The 21,456-nt window shown below is 50.6% G+C and overlaps 9 protein-coding genes across 9 annotated transcripts; 2 read left to right on the top strand and 7 right to left on the bottom strand.

The window, feature by feature from the left end:
* Positions 1–219: 219 nt before the first annotated feature.
* Positions 220–2,364, bottom strand: ASPVEDRAFT_185269 (GMC family oxidoreductase). The gene is made up of 2 exons (XM_040808945.1): positions 1,966–2,364; positions 220–1,916 (listed from the first exon to the last, which is right to left on the bottom strand). Exons 1-2 carry the CDS (start codon positions 2,354–2,356, stop codon positions 367–369), a joined length of 1,941 nt encoding a protein of 646 aa, XP_040663812.1. The 5' UTR covers positions 2,357–2,364; the 3' UTR covers positions 220–366.
* A 1,160-nt stretch (positions 2,365–3,524) lies between these two features.
* Positions 3,525–5,501, top strand: ASPVEDRAFT_79716 (uncharacterized protein; the record flags this gene model as incomplete). Its single annotated transcript, XM_040816745.1, has 3 exons — positions 3,525–3,976; positions 4,033–4,361; positions 4,417–5,501. The coding sequence occupies 3 exons, from the start codon at positions 3,525–3,527 to the stop codon at positions 5,499–5,501; spliced, it is 1,866 nt and encodes a 621-aa protein (XP_040663813.1).
* A 278-nt stretch (positions 5,502–5,779) lies between these two features.
* On the bottom strand, positions 5,780–8,983 carry ASPVEDRAFT_79717 (uncharacterized protein; the record flags this gene model as incomplete). Its single annotated transcript, XM_040816746.1, has 4 exons — positions 5,780–5,907; positions 5,956–6,153; positions 6,199–7,276; positions 8,159–8,983. The coding sequence occupies 4 exons, from the start codon at positions 8,981–8,983 to the stop codon at positions 5,780–5,782; spliced, it is 2,229 nt and encodes a 742-aa protein (XP_040663814.1).
* A 784-nt stretch (positions 8,984–9,767) lies between these two features.
* On the bottom strand, positions 9,768–10,590 carry ASPVEDRAFT_79718 (putative C2H2 finger domain protein; the record flags this gene model as incomplete). The annotated part of the gene is made up of 2 exons (XM_040816747.1): positions 9,768–10,127; positions 10,192–10,590. 2 exons carry the CDS (start codon positions 10,588–10,590, stop codon positions 9,768–9,770), a joined length of 759 nt encoding a protein of 252 aa, XP_040663815.1.
* Positions 10,591–11,375: 785 nt separating this feature from the next.
* On the top strand, positions 11,376–11,935 carry ASPVEDRAFT_79719 (GNAT family N-acetyltransferase; the record flags this gene model as incomplete). Its single annotated transcript, XM_040816748.1, has 2 exons — positions 11,376–11,412; positions 11,463–11,935. The coding sequence occupies 2 exons, from the start codon at positions 11,376–11,378 to the stop codon at positions 11,933–11,935; spliced, it is 510 nt and encodes a 169-aa protein (XP_040663816.1).
* A 47-nt stretch (positions 11,936–11,982) lies between these two features.
* ASPVEDRAFT_24961 (glutathione S-transferase family protein) lies at positions 11,983–12,645 on the bottom strand (the record flags this gene model as incomplete). Its single annotated transcript, XM_040809723.1, has 1 exon — positions 11,983–12,645. One exon carries the CDS (start codon positions 12,643–12,645, stop codon positions 11,983–11,985), a length of 663 nt encoding a protein of 220 aa, XP_040663817.1.
* Positions 12,646–13,403: 758 nt separating this feature from the next.
* ASPVEDRAFT_37488 (uncharacterized protein) lies at positions 13,404–14,193 on the bottom strand. Its single transcript, XM_040811485.1, has one exon. The coding sequence runs from the start codon at positions 14,117–14,119 to the stop codon at positions 13,685–13,687; it is 435 nt and encodes a 144-aa protein (XP_040663818.1). The 5' UTR covers positions 14,120–14,193; the 3' UTR covers positions 13,404–13,684.
* A 2,688-nt stretch (positions 14,194–16,881) lies between these two features.
* ASPVEDRAFT_441497 (uncharacterized protein) lies at positions 16,882–19,838 on the bottom strand. Its single transcript, XM_040812987.1, has 3 exons — positions 18,644–19,838; positions 17,050–18,594; positions 16,882–16,996 (listed from the first exon to the last, which is right to left on the bottom strand). Exons 1-3 carry the CDS (start codon positions 19,704–19,706, stop codon positions 16,986–16,988), a joined length of 2,619 nt encoding a protein of 872 aa, XP_040663819.1. The 5' UTR covers positions 19,707–19,838; the 3' UTR covers positions 16,882–16,985.
* Positions 19,839–19,971: 133 nt separating this feature from the next.
* On the bottom strand, positions 19,972–21,378 carry ASPVEDRAFT_79723 (uncharacterized protein; the record flags this gene model as incomplete). The annotated part of the gene is made up of 5 exons (XM_040816749.1): positions 19,972–20,326; positions 20,382–20,504; positions 20,554–20,724; positions 20,776–21,277; positions 21,330–21,378. 5 exons carry the CDS (start codon positions 21,376–21,378, stop codon positions 19,972–19,974), a joined length of 1,200 nt encoding a protein of 399 aa, XP_040663820.1.
* Positions 21,379–21,456: the final 78 nt, after the last annotated feature.

Raw genomic sequence — 21,456 nt, forward strand, 5'->3', positions numbered from 1 at the left:
TATTTCCCTCTCTGGTAACCAATCAATAATTGTCTTTGGGGCCCTTTGTAGATCATCTGAATCACACATTCCTTTGATTACTAGACGACCTGATCATCCAGTTAGCAAAGTGTGGGACAAAGCGTATAACCATCGAAGAGCTGCTTCAGAGGAATGCCTGCATAGTGCATACCTAAATCTAGCTGGATGCTGAATTCTACTGGACCCTGCACTAAGTTGCTTAATATATATATATTATCTTACTCTACTTATTATATATTATTGAAAGTACAGAGAAAACGTGCTCTCCAACACCAAACGCATATATACATGCAAATCATCCCATCCATACAACTCCAGTCATATCTCCATCCTCATCTCCATAAATCAAGCACTAGCAAGCCCACTCAGAATCTCATCAGCCGCCTTCTCAGCAACCATATACGTCGAGACTGCCGTGAACGTCCCCGGGATCTTAGGATAAACAGAGGCATCAACAACACGGAGACCCGAGACGCCACGCACACGGAACTTCGAGTCCAGCACAGCCATGGGGTCATCGTCAGCTCCGATGGGGCACGTGCAGGAAGCGTGGTGGCCCCATGCGCCGTCCTTGACGTAGGTCTCAATGTCTTCCTTGGAAGTGATGGCCGCGCCGGGGAGGACCTCTGTGACGTTGACGGGCTGGCGGGCCATGGCGTCACGGGCGAGCTCAACGGCCTCGTACAGCGCCGTCAGATCAGCGTCGTGGTCCCCGACACCGGTGTCGAAGTAGTTGAAGGTAATCTTGGGCATGTCGAGAGGGTCAGCGGACAGTAGTTCAACGGTACCGGCGGTGTTGCGCGGGTGAGCCTTCAGAATAGCCCATGTGAACCAGTTATGCTCGTCCGTGGCGTTGATGCTGTAGTCGGGGAAGTAGCCGCGGAAGTTGACGGGTCCACCGAAGCAGAAGATGTCGAAGCTGTCGTCTGCAGTGACGGAGCTCTTGTAGAGCATGGTGGCGGCGAGACCGGGGGACGAGTAGATGCCGCGGTCACCGAGGACGGGCGACTCCCAGCGGTCGATGCAGGGGTCTTCCTGGTCTCGGATGCTGAAGGTGCACCCGTCCAGGCAGGAGAAGTCGTTCTCGATCTTGCCCTGGACGGAGATCTCGTAGTGGTCCTGCAGGTTGGTGCCGACGCCGGGCAGGTCCTTGATGACTTTGATGCCGAACTGGTTCAGCTCCTTAGCGGGACCAATGCCACTCAGCTTGAGGATCTGGGGGGAGTTGTAGACACCGCCGGCGACGATGACCTCGCGAGAAGCGGACGCAAAGCCGGGGACACCGGCTGAGGCGGTCTTGGACAGCGGGCTGGCCTTGTAAAGATGCTTGCCGTCGAGGAAGTGGACACCGGTAGCATGGGGGGTGTCGTCGCTCTCATCGAAGGCGACCTTGGTGACGTGGGCGTTCATACGGACATCAAGAGGGTATTTCTTGGACCCATCATCGTTCTTCGCATCGCGGACAGCGATAATAAACTCACGAGCGCCGTTTCGGTGCGCATCGTCGGTCGAAATGGGGATCTGATAGTAGCCGGGCTTGGTATCACGGGTGGTCGTATCGGCATTAGCATCGCCAGCAAGCAGCGTACCAATGTTGAAGATGTTATCGGTCAGGTTTCCAAGAGCAAAAGCACCACCGGTGAGCATGCTGAGCAGCTGGGGGTCCTTGAGGACAAGACTCAGGGGAGCAGCCTCGGTGGAGAGCCAGCCATCGTAGCCGTGGCCCTCCATCCCAGGGAGCAGGTAGTTGTTCTTCTCCATCTTGGTAAAGTATTTGCGCATGTTATCGGGGGACCAGGAGCCATCGCCGGTCAGAGTCGAGATGTATTCAAAGTCGGACTGGTGGGGGTAGACTGCAATCAGGGCATTGTGGGCCGTACATCCTCCCAGGGTACCTGAAGACATATTAGATTGATCCTACTTGTTTGCCAGAGTGATGCATACCTGTGCGAGGGTAGAGAGTTCCCTTCAGTTTCGAACCTTCCGGAGGGCTCAGACCGGTGTACAGGTCGCCATCCGGTGTCTCGTAGCTAGTCTTCCAATCGCGAGCCTGGCGCTCGTCATCGGCGTAGTGGTGAGCGAAGAAGTTCCAAGCAAGCTTCTCATCCTCGGAGGCTCTCGCCGAGTAGGCAGGGATACTGTAGTTGTAAGTTTGACCCTGGTCGTCACCAGCTTCCAGCAGCAGAGTCTTGTGGCCGGCGAGGGCGAGGCGTGCAGCCAAGGGGCCACCACCAGCACCGGAGCCAACGACGACATACTCATAGCCGGTGATGTTCGCGGCCCTGGCAACGCCAGCAGTGGCGGCCAAAAGGCTGAACAAACGAGGGATCATCATCTTGAAAGGAATGACTAGGAGTCGTGGTGAATCTGACCGACCGGATTCCACGCAGCCTTTATATCGTGCTGGTATTTGTCACCCCTGACCAGGATAGGCGGGCCTCTCCACCCGAAGGCAGCCGATTAGGTCGGTGAAGGCCTTGAGAGCTGTTGAAACTGTCATGCCGCGGTTGTCGAGAGTTCTGCTTGTGGAGCTGTGGGGGACTTGACCCCAGACTGACCGGCTCTATCCCGTTTGCAGCAGCAATCACCGACCGATCATCAATAGTTTGATTTGAGCCTTGGAACTTCGCCTGTCATGCTTGCTGATCATCCACTAAGCTCCACATCGCGCCGTCCACCGCGGGCTAACGGTCTCGATTGGATCCCCTTTGCCTCGTTCTCCCTGAAGAATCTCATCAGTCATCGCCACTTCGCCAGTCAACACGCGCGGCAGGACAGGTGGATCCTGGAACAAGCGAAGAATCTAATATTGGGTACCAAGCCGTGCCAGGGATTGATAGGCTCAGCATTAGCCCCAGCGCTCGAGAGACTGTTGCCCGATCTGTCCAAGTGTGTGCAAGTCCAAGGTTTCGTGCTAGTCCTGCTGCAGTGGTGATGGCCCCTAAGTATCGAACGGCGAGAGTTTAACAAACTAATTATTGGGAACACAATTACAAAGTTAGGTGGGCTTTAATTATGTCTGTGAACTTGAGTGCTCCGGAACATCCGATCAGTCTCGCCGCTATAACCGGAGGCCTGGTTGTCGACATCTACCATGCATATAAACGCCAACTTCAGCACGCTTAGAGTATAATGGCAAGCGGAAACTACTTCCTGGCTCATGGTTCGCACTAAGTAAGCAGGATAGCAGCCCATTCACCAGAGAGCGTGTTGTTGTTAGCTATAAGATCTACGCCTGCCTACCGCAACCTCCGTTTGCCTAGCTAGAGATGACAACCGACATGCTCCTCCTTGAATCTTTTGGTTTGATTATACAATAGATACAATAGATATAACTAAGTTAGTTGATGCAATTGTGCATATAAGCTGACTCAGCTCAGCCTCAGTCCTAGTTAAGTTATGTTTAGCGATCAGCAATCGCCAGCACTGCCACAGTTCAGAAGTCGCCCCTCATCCAGCGTTAATCCATCACTGCTTCTTGACATCTTTCCACTGTGTCTATCATGGATCCGCTCTCTATATCAGCAAGCGTAGCCGGTCTCACAGCAAGCTGCGTGCAAACCGCCAAAGCCCTGCACGACCTGAAGGATAAATTCGACAATGCAAACCTTACCATCTCCGCAATATGCACCGAAACAACACTCATCTCTGCATCCATGACCCATATCCAGAGTCATCTGCTGCGAGACCCGAAGTCTGTGTCGGATAAGCTGCATAGCCAGCCTAGTCTCGAATCGACCCTAGACCAGGCCCTCACAGGATGCTATCTGGTGTTCGATGTGCTGCAAAGCGAAGTCTCGAAGCTGACGGAATCAGCACTGCCGGAGACTTCGATAGACCTGCGCTTTACTGCGAAAGTGCGGTATATGTGGAGCGAAAGCACAATGAAGGATATCCTGAACCAGATGCGCGGCCTGCAGACGGCACTTACCTTGCTGCTGCAGTTATTAGGAGTGTAAACACTCAACCTATCCTATAGGTTCTTAAACAGTTCTCTAATACTGTGCACAGTGACACGATAGCTGAGCTCAAGCAAATGATGGACCAGAACATGACGATTCTCGGTGAAGTAGCCCAGCATACGTCGCGCATCTCTTCGTCTGCCAACAAGGCCCCGCGAGCACCGAGGTCTATCTATGACATGTCCTTTAAAACTTTCAGCATTTCGGACGGTGGGTCCTCGCTGTATAGCTCCAAGTTGTTTGAATTCGATGACGAGGTCGTCAACTCGGCTGTGTATCGCCAGACTCTGGCAAAGGCATATGCCCGGGAGAGAACGAATCAAGAAAACACGAAGGCAGGTGAGGTCTCTGAAGGGGCAAATGGACAGACAACGTCAGGTATATCCACAAACACGCTGTTTCGTTTAGAGTGGGAGTACTAATGGCACGCTAGGAGCGTCGACCCCAATCCCTGCTAAGCTAGCTAATGGAGAAGACGAGGGAAAGAGAACTACGGCTAGCCTCAGTATGTTCACAACTGATCCATTGAAGGAATTCCTGCACAGCGGCGACAACGTTGCATGGGGAGATTGGTGGGCGCTCAAGCCAGAGGACCTGGCTCCTGTCCCCAACAACGAAGTCAACCGCCAGAACGTCCTCCACGAGATAGTAACGACAGAGGAGTCATTTCTCAGGTCTACCCAGGTTATGTATTATCTTTACTACCATCGCCTTGCACTCCACCCGACCACGATTGTATCCAGCGGGTCAAACCAGGAGTTCGCCGAAAAATACTTTGGCTTCCACGAGCGGTTTTATCGTTTGCATAAGACATTCTTATACGACCCGCTGGTTGAGAGGCAAAAGGCAGAGGGGCCGTGGGTTTCTAACTATGCTGATATCTTTCGAGAATGGCTTCTCGAAGCCACTCCAATCTACCTGAAATTCAGTGCCCTCTATCCACGCCTGCACTCTGCAGTCCAAACTGAAGCTTCTGATGCGAGCTTCGCTACATTCCTAACCCAGTCAATGGATCACAAAGCCAGCGTACGACTCGCGTGGTCGACATACATGAAAGCCCCGATAACTCGCATCCAAAGATACACGCTGCTCCTCCGCGTCGTCCTGAGAAGCAGCGACCCAGACAATGAGCGCCACGGGTACGACGCCACGGAGGAGGCAATCAATGATATCAGGGAGCTTGTCCAGAAGTGCGAGACCGAGATCGCCAAAGCCGAGAACAACGTGCGAGTGAACAGATTGAGCGCGCAGCTGGGGCCTACACTCAGCAACAATGTTATCTCGCTCTCGCCCGATACAAGCATCCTGTTCGACGAGTTCCTGGGGCAGCGAAAACGTGGACTTAGTCGAGATTCTCTGTTCAGACTTGTTGTTATCGCTTCTCCCCATATTCTCCCCCGTTTACTTGTTCTATATCCTCTCCCCCAGTCGAAGCACAGTACCGATGGCGCAGGATCGTACGGGTTGGCGAAGCAGGTCAGTCGGGATTATAAAGCGCTACCAGTGACGTTCAGCTAACAGAAACATACGCAGTTTAACTCTGAATTGGCTGTCACATCCAGAGAGGATACGGACGGGCGATTTGTGTTGGCTCTGTCTGAGCCCGGCCGCAAGCCTGATTTCACACTGAGTACCACCAGGCGCGACACTGCAAGAGAGCTTATGGATGCGATGAGATAACTCGAGGAAATATTGGAGTAATTCAGTAGTGTTGGCTTTTGCTATATATGTATCGAGTTGCCGTAGCAGTTACACTTGTAGTAAATTTATGCCGCTCTTGTCCCGGTAACCAAGGTCTATTTCTTCAGTTCCAGCTGCAGCTGTGTCTGTCTATTTCGCGTATAAAAGCCCAGTTGCGTCTCAATTCGGTCGAGTATACCCCAAAGTCTCGTTTTTAGTGCCATGGAAGGGATATATTTCGCCGCTGCTTACCGTCAGCCACCTTAATTATAAAGCTGACCCTAATACTTACCATAGAATATCGGGTTTACAGCCACAACCAATGCTCCGTCAGCAAGATCTGAAAACAGGCAAATGGAGGCAATTGCTCTAGCATGGTATCCAATCGGTTTCAACATATTGTCTGACTGTCTTGGTGGAACCGGTGTTTGTTCGCATAGGCATTCATACGTGAGTATCTTGGCCATGTGGTAATAAAGACACGCAGCCGCTGCATTGTTAGCCTTTGGATCTCTGGTAAGACTGCTATACTTACACGCTGAAGGCACACAGAACCAAACCCGAGTCAATCCTTCATCCTCCGAATGAGACTGCTTCATGGGAACACCGCGGACATGCGAAGGAAGCCCAGCCCAGAGTAAATCAATCTCAGCCACCAGACTTTCCACTCTCCGCTCTATACTAGACACTTGGCCATTTCCAAACTTCACTTCAATCACTCTAGCAAGGAGCCAGAGAATCTTCATACCAAAAGCATCCTCAACAGCAGCCGGCGGACTGTCCGGTGGCGCTGGCCATTTCACCGGCGGAACCAAAGTCGGACGCTCATTCACCAGAGCCAAAGCAACATCCTGGCGCGCAAAGATCCAAAAGCTAGCCTTTTCAAGAGACGTTCCTTCTGATCCAATATTCCGAGAGAAGATTAGAGTCTGTGCACCATACAAGTGTCGTTGATAGTCGATGCCCGGCTGAGCGAGCAACTCGTAGCTCGAGAGTAATATTGTTGCCGCCAGTAGAAGCTCACCATCAGACGTACTGCTCTGTTTGGTGAGCTCATTGATAAGCAGACTAAGACTCTGGCCGTAGAAGCGCGAAGAAACAGGCTCCCACAGGAATTTATTCTGAATCAGACTCATTTGTTTCGCTGAGAGGGCACAGACGGCGTGCATTAGGAGTGGCGACGAGAGGGAATACCAGACTACCTCGTGCTGGTATGTATGTGAGCAGTCAAAGATATCCATCCAAACTCCGATTCCGTCTTGATAGAATCTTAGCAGTCCGGCTTTTTCTTCCGTTAGGATGTCATCGGACGGCGGAGGTATAGTGGAGTGTAGATCTGATGTCGCCGACTGGTCATTATCGACCCCGAATATATTCTGGAAGATCTCATATGTTGATTCCGGTATATGTGCAGTTGCTTCTGGTGTGGGTTGTGTTGCTCTTGTGACCACAGGCTGTGATTCCTGGGCTGCCCGTGTAGGCGGGCGTGCGTTGGGCCATCGCTCTGGGACGATAAAGTCGGCCTTTTTGCAGTCTAGACCGCGGCGGCCACAATATCCACAGGGCGATTGCTCATCACATTTAATCCGTCGATTACGGCAGTTTTGACTGGTCTATCAGTTAGATTCTAGGGATGTTGAGTGGTGTTCTCACCAGCCTGTTTTACACGTTAGCTTGGACTTATATATGTGAAAGGGACTGACCTGTTTTCCGTCGTTTGACGGGCCGACGAGCAGGCATCTGCGTTGACGTCGTTGAGATGTGATATCAAGAGGTTGAAGTCGCAGCTGAATTTCGCGGGGAAACAAGTGGGGCTCGGGGTACTTTCCAGTCAATCTTGTCCATTGTATTGCTTGTCTAGAATGCATCGATGGGTTTATTATGGCCTCTAAGGTTGAGTATACTCGCCAGCAGTAAATAGCAAATCAGATAGGCAATATTATATGAACTTATTCAAACGCTTGAAAGAGAAGCTGGGAAATATACATACATATATATATATATGTTATCAAATCCCGGATACAAAACCCAAACTCGAACATTCCGGAAACACAACGTTCAATTGATGTTAAATTGTTCCCAATACAGCCGCCGCCAATAATTATCGCATTCTGCTTGAGGATGTGCGTTTCCCTCCAAAAATGCTTGGATATATACTGACTATCGGCCGTCTATTTCCCGACGTTTTGAGGACGGGACGTGCGCTCCGGACACCACAGGAGGTCAACTTCCTCTATACCCTTATTAACAGCGGATGCCAAATAATATGCACATAAAATATCATGCACTTCCTATACTCTTAAGCCAAGTGGGCTGGGGACCTGGGCTCACCTGGCCGCTTAACACTCCAAAAGGGCAATCGACGCGGCTCCCGTGGAACGGACCGTTGGGCCCACTTTCCCCATTGGACTATTTAACATCTAATCACGCTTAAACTTCTCGATCGGGAAAGTGTAGCGCTTGCTCTAGATGCAACACCCAACAGTCTAATAAACAGGCGCCCTCTGTGCCTCATGTTTCTCAATCCCAGCTCCAATCTTCGACGCCCTGCCCACGTTCGCGTCAATATCAACCCCCAGCAGCTCTCGCAATTCCGGACTCAACACCCCCTCCGCCTCCCTCGCAAACACCGCCGTCCAATTCACCTGCTGTCTCAAGAACGGCGCAGTATAAAATCCAAACAGCAGCGCCCGCTCCTTATCCTCCGTGATATTCTTACCAGACGTATGCCATACACGCGCATCCATCGCAACAATCGAGCCCGCCTTCGCAACAAACGGCTTCAACATCTCCGCCGCATCCGTCGGAACCTCCTCCTTGCGCTTCCACCTATGACTCCCCGGGATAAACAGCGTGGCCCCATTCTCGAAATACACATCAGTCAGACACCAGATGATATTCACCCCCCAAGCATGCTCCCACGGGTCCGGCACAACAAGCGACTGGTCCGAATGTAGCTGCATAGAACCGGACCCGGGCCTTGCAATGTTTGCCGTGAAATTCGACACGAGGAGCTGGTCGCCGACGACGAGCTTTGCGATCTGGAGCGCGGCCGGGTGCTGGATTAACTCGCGGAATATGGCATCAAGCTCCATGAGGTAGAATACGCGGACGTTTGAGGCGTTGGGGTCCAGAGCTGGCATGTGCAGGTCTGTTCCGCGGTTTTGGGTTTCTGTTGCGGCGGCCCAGAGGCGCGAGTGTACGAGCTTTATGGATGAGTCGTCCAGGATCGATGGGATGACTGCGTATCCTTCATCGTCGAGGGTTGCTTTTGCGGCGGCTACGGTCTCTGCGTCGAGGGGGCTCATGCAGATGGACATTTTGGATAGTATCTGGTGGCTCTGGTAGGGTAGATGAATGATTCAGTAAGTTAAGTATGTGGATTCGCTTTTGGAGGGGTGATAGCTAGGCTATCAGGTAGTGTATTCTCGTTATATCTGGGATCAGCATTAGCCCGCAAATCATGAGCAAGACGGTTGCTTCCCCTCATCCTGATATACCATCAGCGGCCTTTCCTCGGCAATTCATCTACAGTGCGGGGATGGCTGTTTACCCTAGCCCTGTATGGCTTTTGGTGCAGTGGTCTCTATACTAGCCATGATTATCCCTGTCTCATTGGAGACCCTCGTAACTCACCTCTAATACTAGATATTGAAGGTACGCTTGCTCCAGACCCAGTCACCAACGAATAGGGAATTCGAAATCATCTTCTCAATTCTCGCTCTGTATTCTGCATTCAACTCTCCACGTTGTCTATATTCGAAACACTAAAAGATGCCGTGACACAACAAGCTGCAGGAGAAGCAGAAACCGTGTCGCATCACGCGGTGGGAAAGGCACCTAACCAGAAAATCTGGACAATCATCGACAGGGGCCAGGAATTTGTTGATCTGCTTCAGCATCCGCTGATCGATAAGATTGTTCCGGAAATGCTAGGCGATAATCCGCTAATCCACAGTTACAGCGCCAATAATCTTTGTGAAGAAACTGGTTAATACTGTCGGGTCTCTTAGGGTTTGATACGAGGAGAAGTTGGCAGGATTGTGATAACCTTCCTATTCCAGGTATGTTTCTGTAGGTATCATACATATCAGTTTAACTAATCTAGTCCGACGGGTCCTGCACCTCGTCCCGAATGAGACGTCGTAGCTCAGCCAGGTAGCCCTCGTCTTCCATGCGGTCAGAACAGCCTGGGGCATCTTCAGCATGCTGGTAAAGCGCAGAAAGCTTTCCGAACTCCCTTTCGCATTCCGAGCAGACATATCTCCATCCTCCCCCCTCGTCGTTGTCAAGTTTGAACATCCAGCTTCGGTCCCAGTCGCAGAAAATATCATCAATCATCTCCTCATCTGTACCTAATTCGCAGGCGCCAGACTCCAGATGTATTAGCATTCCGGAAAACGATTTGAAGGTTTGATAGCAGCCGTAGCATTCCATGTCTCGGGGTTGGTGAGTTTGCCGATGCTGGAAAGACAGGGATGTATTAGCACAATTAACAAGGCCTCCTTAAACCGAGAGAGTTGCTCACCATCCGTAGGTTGTTTTCGTTCCCAAAGAATCGATTGCATTTGACACAGAGGTGATGGACGTTGACATCATGTTCTCGCAGTTTGCGGGCAGAGCTGTAAGCGCGATCGCAAGGATCGCAATAATGATGATCTTCGACAAGATGGTCGTCGAGATCTGAGGAGTCCTCAAAGTCTTCTATCTGGGGACATATCCAACAGATATTGTGGTTGCTAGAGTTTCGAAGATGTTGGTTTTTGGCCGGCTCTGAGAGAAACACTCGCTCACATTTTTCACACCATTCATGGCGCGAAGTATCTCTGCAATGGTCGTAAATGGCACGACGGGAAGCGAAGAATCTCTCACAGATTGTACACTCGTAGTCGACACCATCATACGTCAGGTAGCGGTCCAAGTCCATCTTGGGCGAGAGTGGGAGTGGAAGATATGGATAGACAACAGATCAGGTGAGGAGATGTTTATCGAGAGAGATAGACCACTCACTCAGCTCTATTTATTATAGCACTAGAGGTGCTAGTAGCTAGCGAGGTAGGTTGTGTGACTTGTGTTGTTGTGTTTTCGTCTTCTATACAAACGGCGAAGCTGACCAGCTGGGGGAGGCGGGGTAGATCACCCCTCTGCCACCTGGCCACCTGTATACCCTGGCGAAGGCAATGGCTTCACCCACAACTCGACTCAACAAAGGACTCAACAAAGGACTGGACTATTAGTAGAGGTGGTGGTTGTGCCGGATAAATAGTTATAAGTAATGACCTAACCTTCTTCAACCCTCTAGTGAATTGAGCTTGCCCCACTGAGCAGAACACCTTCCTCGAATTATTGCCTGGGAAATTCACTAAAGCCTATCCTGAGAACACTATTGTAATTTGAATGATATCCTTGAATATTATGGAAATTGCCTTGGGCCTCCATAAACCAGTTAGTTTATAATAGACACTCGCTCGTAGTATTGCTGGGCCTTTCACGGTGATAGCGCCGACAACCTCTTCAAAACGATGAACATCACGATCAAGCTTCTTGGGAACATTTTGATAAGCACGGCCTTTGCAAAACACAGCACCTTTAAGTGGAGAAGACAATTCTACACCCTTCCTTGACAAGCTGCGCCCCGCACAGTGCCTACATACATGATGGCAATTCCGCAGCTCTTCCAAGGAGAACTGTACAAATTTGACGACGAAAACGATGCAAGAGGCTAGAATACGATCTGCCGCCCGCGAAGGTTAGTACATACTGCTATTATCCGAATTATTATCTAACTATATACTGTAGACGTGCCACTTCTACTGGCAATGATGCGGGCAACAGCAGCAGAACAAAACAACACAGAGGCAGTTATAGCAACAGAATCCGATCTCTCGAATGCACTGGGATTTGGCCCTGAAAGCCAAGGTGTGCATACCGGGCAGGCCTTAGTTGTTGAAAGTCCGGACGGCGAGGTTGCCGGTATGGCATTCTATTTCACAACATTTGTCGCATGGGCTGCGAAGCCTGGGATCTGCCTGGAGGACCTCTATGTGTATCCACAGTATCGCTGTCGAGGGTATGCACGGCTCTTAGTCCAGGGTGTTGCAAAGAAGGCTGAAGAGCTTGGTTGCGCCAGGATAGAATGGCTCTGTTATAAACAGAATGACCGCGCCTTGAGATTCTACTGGAGTATCGGCGCGAAGGAAATGGATAGTTTAATACTCTTAAGACTTGATGGAGATTCGATGGCCAGTTTCGCGAATGAGACTATCAGTTAAGATACTGTTATCTACAAATGAACAAGAATCTTAACACTTCTATACAGCTAAACTCTCCCCCCAGCCGCCTTAACAGCCTCCTCCTGATCCTTCACCACCTTCTTGACAGAATCCCTCCCCTCCATCCTCTCCATCCAAGCCCCAACAAGAGGAAACTTCTCATACAAATCCTCCCCACCAAAGATGCGCGCCTTCTGCTGCCACGGCACAAAGCTCAGATCCGCATAGGTACACTTATCCCCAACAAGCCACTGACCCCCATTATCTTTCAATGCTTTCTCCAAAACACCAGTAACCCGGACAACCTCCTTACAGAACCGCTGGATAGCACTATCCAGTTTCTCGGGATGGGCTCTGCTAAACCACGCCGCCTGTCCGAAATACGGCGCCTGGCCTGAAACCTGGAAGAAAAGCCACTGCCGGCAGAGGAAGGATTGTTTCAAGTCACCGTAACTGAGTATATGCAACTTGTCGTACTGGGCTATCAAGTACTCGACGATTGCACCGGATTCCCACAGGGTGATACCCGTGTTTGGGTCCTCGATTGCAGGGAGGCGGCCGTTGGGGTTGATGGAGAGGAAAGGCTCTTCCTTTGCAGCAGCGAAATTGATTATCTTGGTATTGTATGGGATCTCGAGTTCTTCCATGATTGTTGCGACTTTCCATGGGTTGGGACCGATGGCGTGGGACCAGAGGGCGATTGGGAGCATTGTGTGAGATATTTAAAGATCTATGTAGCTGTGATATAGAACTTTACTCTACGTCTCTCTCGATTCTCCTGGGGTATTTATAACATGATGGTTGGGAGGCCTGCCCTAACTGTGTCTCAAGCAGACGGCTCAGGGATTGAAAGGAGCAATGGCCGAGTCTATATCCGATCACCGAAAGTCATCGGTGTCGAAAATGTGGGCCCGTAGGATGGGATACGATATCATCGGTATATAATCAATACTACTCGGGTATTCCGGCCTTGGAATTACAATATGTGGGAATTCTGCCTGTTCTTTGCAGACGGTTGGTCTTCTGCGCTTGACATGATCCACCGTGTATATTAAACGGCGAAGTTCCATCCCAAGTCGCCGATCATCACAACTTCTTTATAGCGCAAGAACCCCATATAAGCGGGCTTGTTACGGCCTGGCGTTGTTTCGCCGAGGTGTCGATCAACAACCAGGCTTGGCTGTCTTGACAGCAAATGTCCTACGTCGATATCAGCCATCCCGTAGCCTACAACGCGGGTATGGCGGGTTCCTGGCGATCTAGATCGAGGAAGGTGAATAATCTCGACCGCAAGTTCTATGCTCGGATGTTCGGGGTGAATCGGTACCCGTGGGTTGAACGTAGTCTGGAAATTAGGTGGTGATTTTCATTTGTATATTTATTTATTTATTCGCACCTTACCCTCTCCTGTCTAGATAAATACAGTCATTTGATTATATTCTATCTTTGATAGTATGACTTACTATAACACCGCGGGAAATACTCCGGCCCTACTTGCTTGGTAACAGGGATATAAATTAAAAACTTGGCTGATGTCACCAATATTAACCATTTAAACCATTTTATCATAGCCTGACTAGTGTTTATTCATAAAATGCCGTGTACTATATAATATTTATTCGTTACAGCGTTTCCCGGCGCCCAGAATGAAGGAGAGTAAGTACAATGCAACCAAGCAGTACACCGTATATAATCTCAGCCGACAAAAAGAGACATATCATTAAATCAAATCAAGAATTGTTCGGTTGTTCAAGGAAGAATCTGGGGCGTGTAGCTCTGGTCCGGAACAACAACCTCCCCACCATCAACCTGCTTATCAGTGTACGCAGGCCAGACAATCTCACGCGTCTCCTCTTTAACAACAGAGAGCGTGGTGAATCCTTCCTCAGGGCCAAACTGGTCACTCCAGCCAGAGGTGATGGTGTAGGGGCCGCAGTTGACAGGGCCGCCGTTGGCCTCGGAGGCAGGGCTGCCCTCGACCTCGTAGGTGCAGTCGGTGGCGCCGCTGCCTGGGTTGATGCCGAAGGTCCAGGTGCACTTGGAGTCGTCGTCGTTGCACTCGCGCTTGAGGCTCTCGATGGTCCATTCGGATTCCTTGATCATCATGGACTTGGTTTTGGCGGGGGCGGCCAGGGCGGGAGTGCAGGCTAGGGCTGCGAGGATGGCTTGGGTGAGGAACTTCATTGTGGGTATAATGGAAATAGATATTATGAGGTTGGTATGTTTATATGCTTGAGTTGGAGTTGGAGTTTGAACTTGTAATGCTGTCTGGCTTGAGATGATGGACTACAATATTCGAGGACTTGACCTCCTATTTATACCTTTCCAGCATCGTGCAACGCTCTGAGAGGAAACCTGATGACCTCAAGCCGTGAGTACAACAGGGATACCACGGCTGCAGTCTTCTCCGCACAGCAGCATACTAGGAGACACTAAATTTGGAGTGGCGCTCGCCGTTGGCCATGTCTCAGCCTCCTTGGACCGTCTTCAGGCTGCAGAAGGACACTCGTATTGCCGTTTCCAAGGACCAAGGGCCCAAGGTTCGCGGGGCTTGTCGATCTCTCGCAGAGGCTACGGTCTCTCTCTCTCTCTCTTTCTACTCTCTACTCTCTAGTCTCTAGTCTATTTCTCCGGTGGCACACTGCCGACTAGGGAGTGGTTAACCTGGAGACTAAGACACGCTGAGACCAGGCCTATCAATACCTGCAGATGGGGCTCACGGGCCCACTGCCCTAACAGATGAAGTCACTTGGAACTGAACCTTGGAAGCTGTCCAAGTCAGAATGTAACCCTCCGCACAATCCGACCTTGAACAATGGGTTCGTATTCTTCCCATGGTCCAGCCTGCGAACTCACCGCTTGTGGCTTGTTCCACGATACCTTGCAGTCTATCTTTAGGAACATCGACATCGGATCGGTCGGATCCAGCTCACACTGCCGTATTATCATTAGCCAGCCTTGTGGGGACTGCAGACTGATCATATCGTGGGCCGTGCGGTTGAGGCGCGGTGATCTCGCTTCCACTCTTTCTCCCAGAACTGTCTGTTTCTTGTTAACGACTGTTCATGGTGCGGCTCGTATATCCATGAGTCTCCATGCGAACCACCGGTCGCGATCGCCCTCCTCAACAGAAGTAGTATCCTCATATTATTCTCAGCCCTATGTAACCGGGCAGTCAATGTATCAGCGATCGGCGATCGTCCACTGTGGTCCGATCGGTACCAGCTGCTTCCCGGTCATCTGCATATCAGAGTAACAAGGCGATCGCACATTCTTCTTCCAGCAGGTATTGATTGTCAAATATTGCAAGCAGACAGAAAAGGCCGCCTGTTGATTTCCTTTGCTGGTGGGTGTGCTGCGTCCCGCCACTCCTGCAACCATATAAATATATCCGTGCAGGAAGCAGGAAATGGGATAAATAACAGTCGGATAATTATTCCGCTTTATGAAATCAATCATCTTGGTTTACTTGGCCTTGCTTTTAATACAGCAGGATTGGCGACCTCTATCCCGGCCCAGCCTTGTACCTTGCAAGTCTGTTAAGCAAGGTAGACGGTTTACTGGAGTAATCCACCAGTTTCAGATTCAGTTCTTCAAGTGGCAAGTGTACCACTGATCACCTGCTATCCTGTTGGTTTGGACATATCCAGACGCCATATTATTGCGTCCACGGGAAACAATCGAGTCTTGCTGCAGTGGTCATTCAAGGTAGCAATGAAAATTTGGCTATCGATTCAGCAGATTCAAAATCTGTGGTCTGGGCCCGCGGGCTCCATTCTGCAGTAAGATATCTACTACACACTGAAAGCCCTGCATCGAGGCTGCCTCAACTGGGGTTAATCCAAAACCGTTCCGGATATTCACATCCGCTCCGTGCTGGATAAGCAGCATGCACAAATCAACATTGCCACGGTGGGCAGCGATTTGGAGTGGTGAATCCTTTATCCTATTCCTAGTATTGGGGTCAGCTCCATTCTTGAGGAGCAATCTGCACATGTAGACATGTCCATCCAGTGCAGCTCTGAGGAGCGGTGATGACCCTATCTGATCTCCAATGTCAGGGTCGGCTCCGTTCTGGATGAGCAATACGCAGACGTAAGCATGTTCACCATACGGATATTCCAAATATCCAGCAGAGGGGTCGGCTCCTTTCTCCAGAAGCAGTTTTGTGTAGGCCTCCTGGGCCTTATGTGCGGCATGGAAAAGTGCAGTCTGACCCTTGCTATCCCTGCTATTTACATTCGCTCCTTTAGCGAGAAGTAGGCTCACGACACTGCTGTGCCCACTCGCGGCACTAAGAACGAGTGGAGTGTGCCCCTTATTGTTTATCGCATGGATATCTGCCCCCTGATCGAGAAGAAACTCGCAGAAGGACACTGCTACGCCGGGTGCTGGCCTATCATGCTTGCTCTCGGTTCTGTACAGTTTACTGGGCCAGCTATCCCAATTGTTCGCTCTCGCAGCATAAAAAAGGGGCGCGTTTCTCTCAGTATCCCTGGCGTTGACATCTGCTCCCTTGTCAACCAAAATACCAGCAATCTGTTGGTCACAGTTGCGCGCAGCCCAAAACAGGGGAGTTTCCTCATTGATATCCCTCGCATTTATGGCAGCCCCTTCCTCAACGAGCAATTTTGCCACAGCCGTGTGGCCGTTTACACACGCCCAACCGAGTGCAGTTTCTCCTCTAATGTTGCAAGAGTTGGTGTCTGCGCCACGCTGAATTAAAAGCCGTACTATATTCTCGGCGCCTTTTTCGCACGCGCATGAGAGTGGTGTTCGGCTTCGTCCATCCATCTCATCCACGGGAGCCCCATATTGGAGAAGCAGTTCGACTATTTCCATTCGACCCTCCTGAGCGGCCCAGGATAGTGGTGTCCGCTTTGTATAGTTCTCCAAGCCCCTTCTCCCCACTAGACCCTGTGTGATATCAACTCCTTTGTATATCTTCGAGGGCAAGTTGAGAAGAGCGGCGGCGCCATCAAGGTGATGGGTCTCTAGGGCTGCAAATAGCGGGTACTCATATCTCTCCCCAGGAATGAGGATGTTTCGATCACGCCTGAGCTTTGTTCGAATGAGTTCTGAGTGCCCCCCTTCCGCGAGAATATAGAACATACTCACGCTCGGGCTACGATGCCATTTCTCGTCGAGCTGAAAGATATTCGATATGCGCACCCAGTCACAAATACGGAAGGTGGATAGAAACTCGTCCTGGAGAATGGCCGTAGCCGCAGCACTGGCGTGATGAAGAACCTGTTGGGTTGCATAATGCAGAAAGGGGTGCCGCTCCAGTAACAGACTCCTTGTTTTGGTGGTATTATCTGCTGGTTCCATTTCATCGACAGACAAGCGAATGAAGTCGTCATTTATATATGCGTAACAGCACTGTTTAAGTGTATCATGACTGGAGCCTTTGACATTAACTCCCAAGCCGGGGCAAAGTTCTAGCAGGCCTTTGTCCCTGATAAGGAAGTCTCGCACCGATTCGTGAATGAATTGAACAGTTGGCCGGGTCGACTTCGTGACTTCAGCTAGTCCTTTTGATGCACTAACCACGTACCTCTCTAACCTGCCAGCCCTGTCCTCAGCATCCATCGTGCTCAAGTGCGGAGGTTGCGGATCTACAATATCCTTCAGCCGCAAGCCAGACCACACAGCATGCTGGAATTCATATGGGCATAAAGGTTGCTTTGCATAGAGAATCCACAACATGGCAAGCACAAATTGTTCCATGTTTTCATCATCACGCTTCAGAATATCTCGGAAAAGTTCACTCAGGTCGCTAGGTATATCGGCGAGTCGCTTTCTTAGTGCCAAACCACCATGTCGATCTTCCTTATTGAGAATATGAACGACAAGCACGGTCCACATAAAAACACCAGCAGCCTTTTCGAGTATTTTCGGTCGCAGCTCCCGGAGGAGTACTTTATCTTTGATGCTGAGACGGCTAGCAACATAGGAAGCCATGTCCGTAGCATGCCCCGGCTGGTCTTCCAGTATGAGCCTGATCGCCCGTTCAATGGCGATATGTGGATAATGTCGACTCGAGAAGCAAACTCGAAACTGCACGCCTGCCGACGTAGACTGCTCGGCCAGCTCTTCGAAGTACCAGACCATATCCACAACCTGTTGCTCATCGCACTCGTCAAGGGCATCGATAAAACAAACAAACAGTCGGTCGCGCAAGTCCATTACGGCATTTGAAAGGAGGTCCTTGCAAACTCCCAATGGCAGACAGTCCTCTTCCGGTGAAACAAGATCTGGGTTGTCGAGTACGGCCTGGAGGTCAGGGTAGCCTTCAAGCAGCTGGACCAACAACGCCCTATACATCCCGAAGACGGACCTTTCCAGCAACTCGCCTCGGGCATTGAAGAAGAAAGAAGCAGCAACGAAGTTCTGTGAGCGGGCCTGGGTCTTCATCTTTAGGAAAGCAAACTTCATGAGAGTAGACTTGCCCGCACCAGGTTTGCCACTGATCCACAGGAAGCCATTGTGCTCAGGTTGTTGCTCCTGGTCATTCCATGCGTTGTATTCAGGGTGATCTAGTAGCCATTCGCATGTTCTGGCATGCTCCTTTGCAATGGTTTTCTCCCGAATCCCCATTCGCTTAAATCGGAGGCTATCTAACAGCTTTTTTCTGTGGTTGGCCGTCTGGTAGCGATCTAGACGTTTCGTATCAGCAACGATAGCTTCAAAATAGTGCATACTCACCGGGTACGTCCTCGGCCTTTCTATGATTTGCTGATATGGGCAATACCTCAAGTAGCTCTGTCGCGTAGGCCGCAGCGGTTCCGGCGGCGTACCTCTGCCACTCCTTGGTCTTGTGCGAATCCGAGTAGTCGCAAATTCCCCGAATTGGGAGACATGGGACAACTTCCATCACGCCGGCCCCCTCCATTTCGAAGCATATGATACCAAATTCATTGGCGATTTGGTCGCGCTTCGTTCCACTTCTCATGACTTGGTTCCCTGAGCCGATGGCACCGTAATGAATCACCACAGTTTCTGGTCCCCGCTTGCTGCGCTCCAGTATTCTAGATCGATCGCATACATCACAGCTGACGGCTGAGGATTCATGCTCATATACAGCCTCAAAGACAATATCGGCGGTACTCGGGCGAGCGTAGTTCGGGTATTTCCCCAGCTTCTGCTGCAAAATAGTAGGGACTTGGCTAGGCTCCATTTCGTGTTTAGCACGCAGGCTAGAGACGGCTGTTGCGACGAGTTTATCAGGGAATCTAGCAAGTGCGGTGCTCTTGAGCTGTCCATCCCCGATCACCTTCCCCAGATCATATTGCAGGACACTGGAGCCGACGACGACATCACCCAGGCGTATATCAGCCTTTCCAGGCACACCACCGGCAATGCCGACCATCAGGCTGGCCTGAATTGATGGGAACGTCCTTCTGAGGTTGGTTGCGACGTTGGCCGCATTATTGGTGCCATATTGCGTGAACGGCAGGCAAGCGATAACAACATTATGCTTCGCGATTCGCCCCAGGACATATGTGTTCGTGTCGTCTGCATCGGTAGGCAAAGTCTCATGAATTTCGTCAAGCATGGCTTGTGCAGCTGCCATTTCTATCGGCAACGCGCAGATCCAGGCCACTGAGTAGGAGTCATGGCGCAGCTTTGGTGGGCCATCATCCTGGGAACTCGTTTGTCGTTTTGGGAGATAGGCTATCTGTAGATGCTCTTGATCGCCGATGGCCATGATGTGTTGATGAGGCATCATTAAAGATGATGAGGGGAAGAACGAGGCTGGACGGCGCATAGGACAGTCACCTGACCCCGTGCATATCCATCTCAGCCTTGTCTACTCTTCTGGCAACTGTCCAATTACAAATATATAGGAGGGTTGGCTTTCTTGGTGTCTTCTCAGGTTGCCGATCTCGCTTCAGAACCCATGCAGCTTTAACGACGGCTATATATGTGTGACTACTAGACTCTCTTCGAGATATAGTTCAGCATAGAGGGAAAGCTCTATAGCCACAAAAGTAGTGGCAATAGTTTTCATATTTTCAAATACAGCTCATAGATTAACTAGCAGAATACGGCGGCGGCGGTGCCATCTCCTTCCTCGGTGGTAATGGCCGCATCGCTATATTATAAGGAGGAGGACCCCCCGGACCAGAAGCCACCATAGACTCTTTATTCTTTCGGCTACGACGTCGCCGAAGCACAATTGCTATGGAAGTCACCGCTAGGACCATGACAATCGGTATGGTAACGCTCAAAGCGATTTTCGCCCCTGAGCTAAGTCTCTTCGACGGAGAGCCTGCGGTGCAGGATATACTCCCTGGATGGGATTCTTTGAACCCGTCACAGTCGAAGTCGTCATAGACGGTGGTGATTGTGATGGATTCGAACCGTTGGATGTCGGGGAACGAGGCGCTATATCAGGTTAGGTCAAGATCTAGATAGATGAATGACAGGAAGGGCAACGAACGAGTGAATGGTGCCGTTTAATGTAATCGTCTTGGCTTCAATGAGTGGAAATGATATGTCCAGAGGGTATGAAGCGTCGATAGTGATATTAGCAGATGTCTTCGTCAGGGAATCCAGCTGGGGCCTGCGTCCAGTTAGCGAAATTAGGGCTTGAGGGATGGACGCAATCATACTCCCTTATTGTCCCAGAGAGCGTAAGGTTTGATTCAACCGATTTGAGCTTCGGAAGGGTAATATTTAGGTCGTCCCCTTTCTCTGTCAGCTGGATCTCGAGCCCACTACGATCGGTGTGCTTGGTCTCTCCGTTGGGCAGGCCGACTGTGGTAAGCTCTGACATGTTAAGGCTATTCAGTGTCAGCTGCTTCAAGAAAGCATCAATAGCAGCAGTATCTGACCTGGTTAGATATCCCCAGAGCCGAATATACTCTGCAGACCGCAGCGATGCCAGGTCAACGCCCAAGGATATCAATGAAAAGCCCCCACTGCCGTAAATATAATCACCCAGGCCAATATCAATCCCACCAGCGTGCTCCAACGCGGGAAACCGCATCTCAACGTCACTGCTACCGGTATTCAACGGTGAAATCAATATCTCTCCTGTAACGTTCTTCAGCTTCGGCAGGGACACTTCGTCAATTCTTGTCTTGACAGTCACCAAACCACCGAGGTATTCGAGTACTGGCGCCTCAACACGGTGCACGACAGACCGCCTCGTATCCTCTGTACCAAGCGTGAGAGTTCCTGTAATATTTACGACGTCGCCCATTATGATCGGGCCGATAAATCCGTCGCCCAGATCGATGTTGCCCACGATTGTGGTGCAGTTGTCGAAGAGCGATTCGGTGTCACTGGTGGACTCTATCTTGAAGTCGCGATGACATTCTTGAGCTGCAGCCGCTGAAGTTTCGAATTAGCATATAAACTGTAGTTAGTGTTGTGGTTTACATACAAGTTGCCAGCAGAAGGCTGGCCCATAGCCAGGCAGTGCGTACAGCCATATTAAGGAGGATAACTCAGAATAACCAGAAGGAAAGTAAACCGCGACAGACGGCTCATCTCTCGCGATAGTTCGGATG

The sequence above is a fragment of the Aspergillus versicolor genome (genome assembly GCF_001890125.1).
Source record: "Aspergillus versicolor CBS 583.65 unplaced genomic scaffold ASPVEscaffold_2, whole genome shotgun sequence".
Classification (NCBI taxonomy): domain Eukaryota; kingdom Fungi; phylum Ascomycota; class Eurotiomycetes; order Eurotiales; family Aspergillaceae; genus Aspergillus; species Aspergillus versicolor.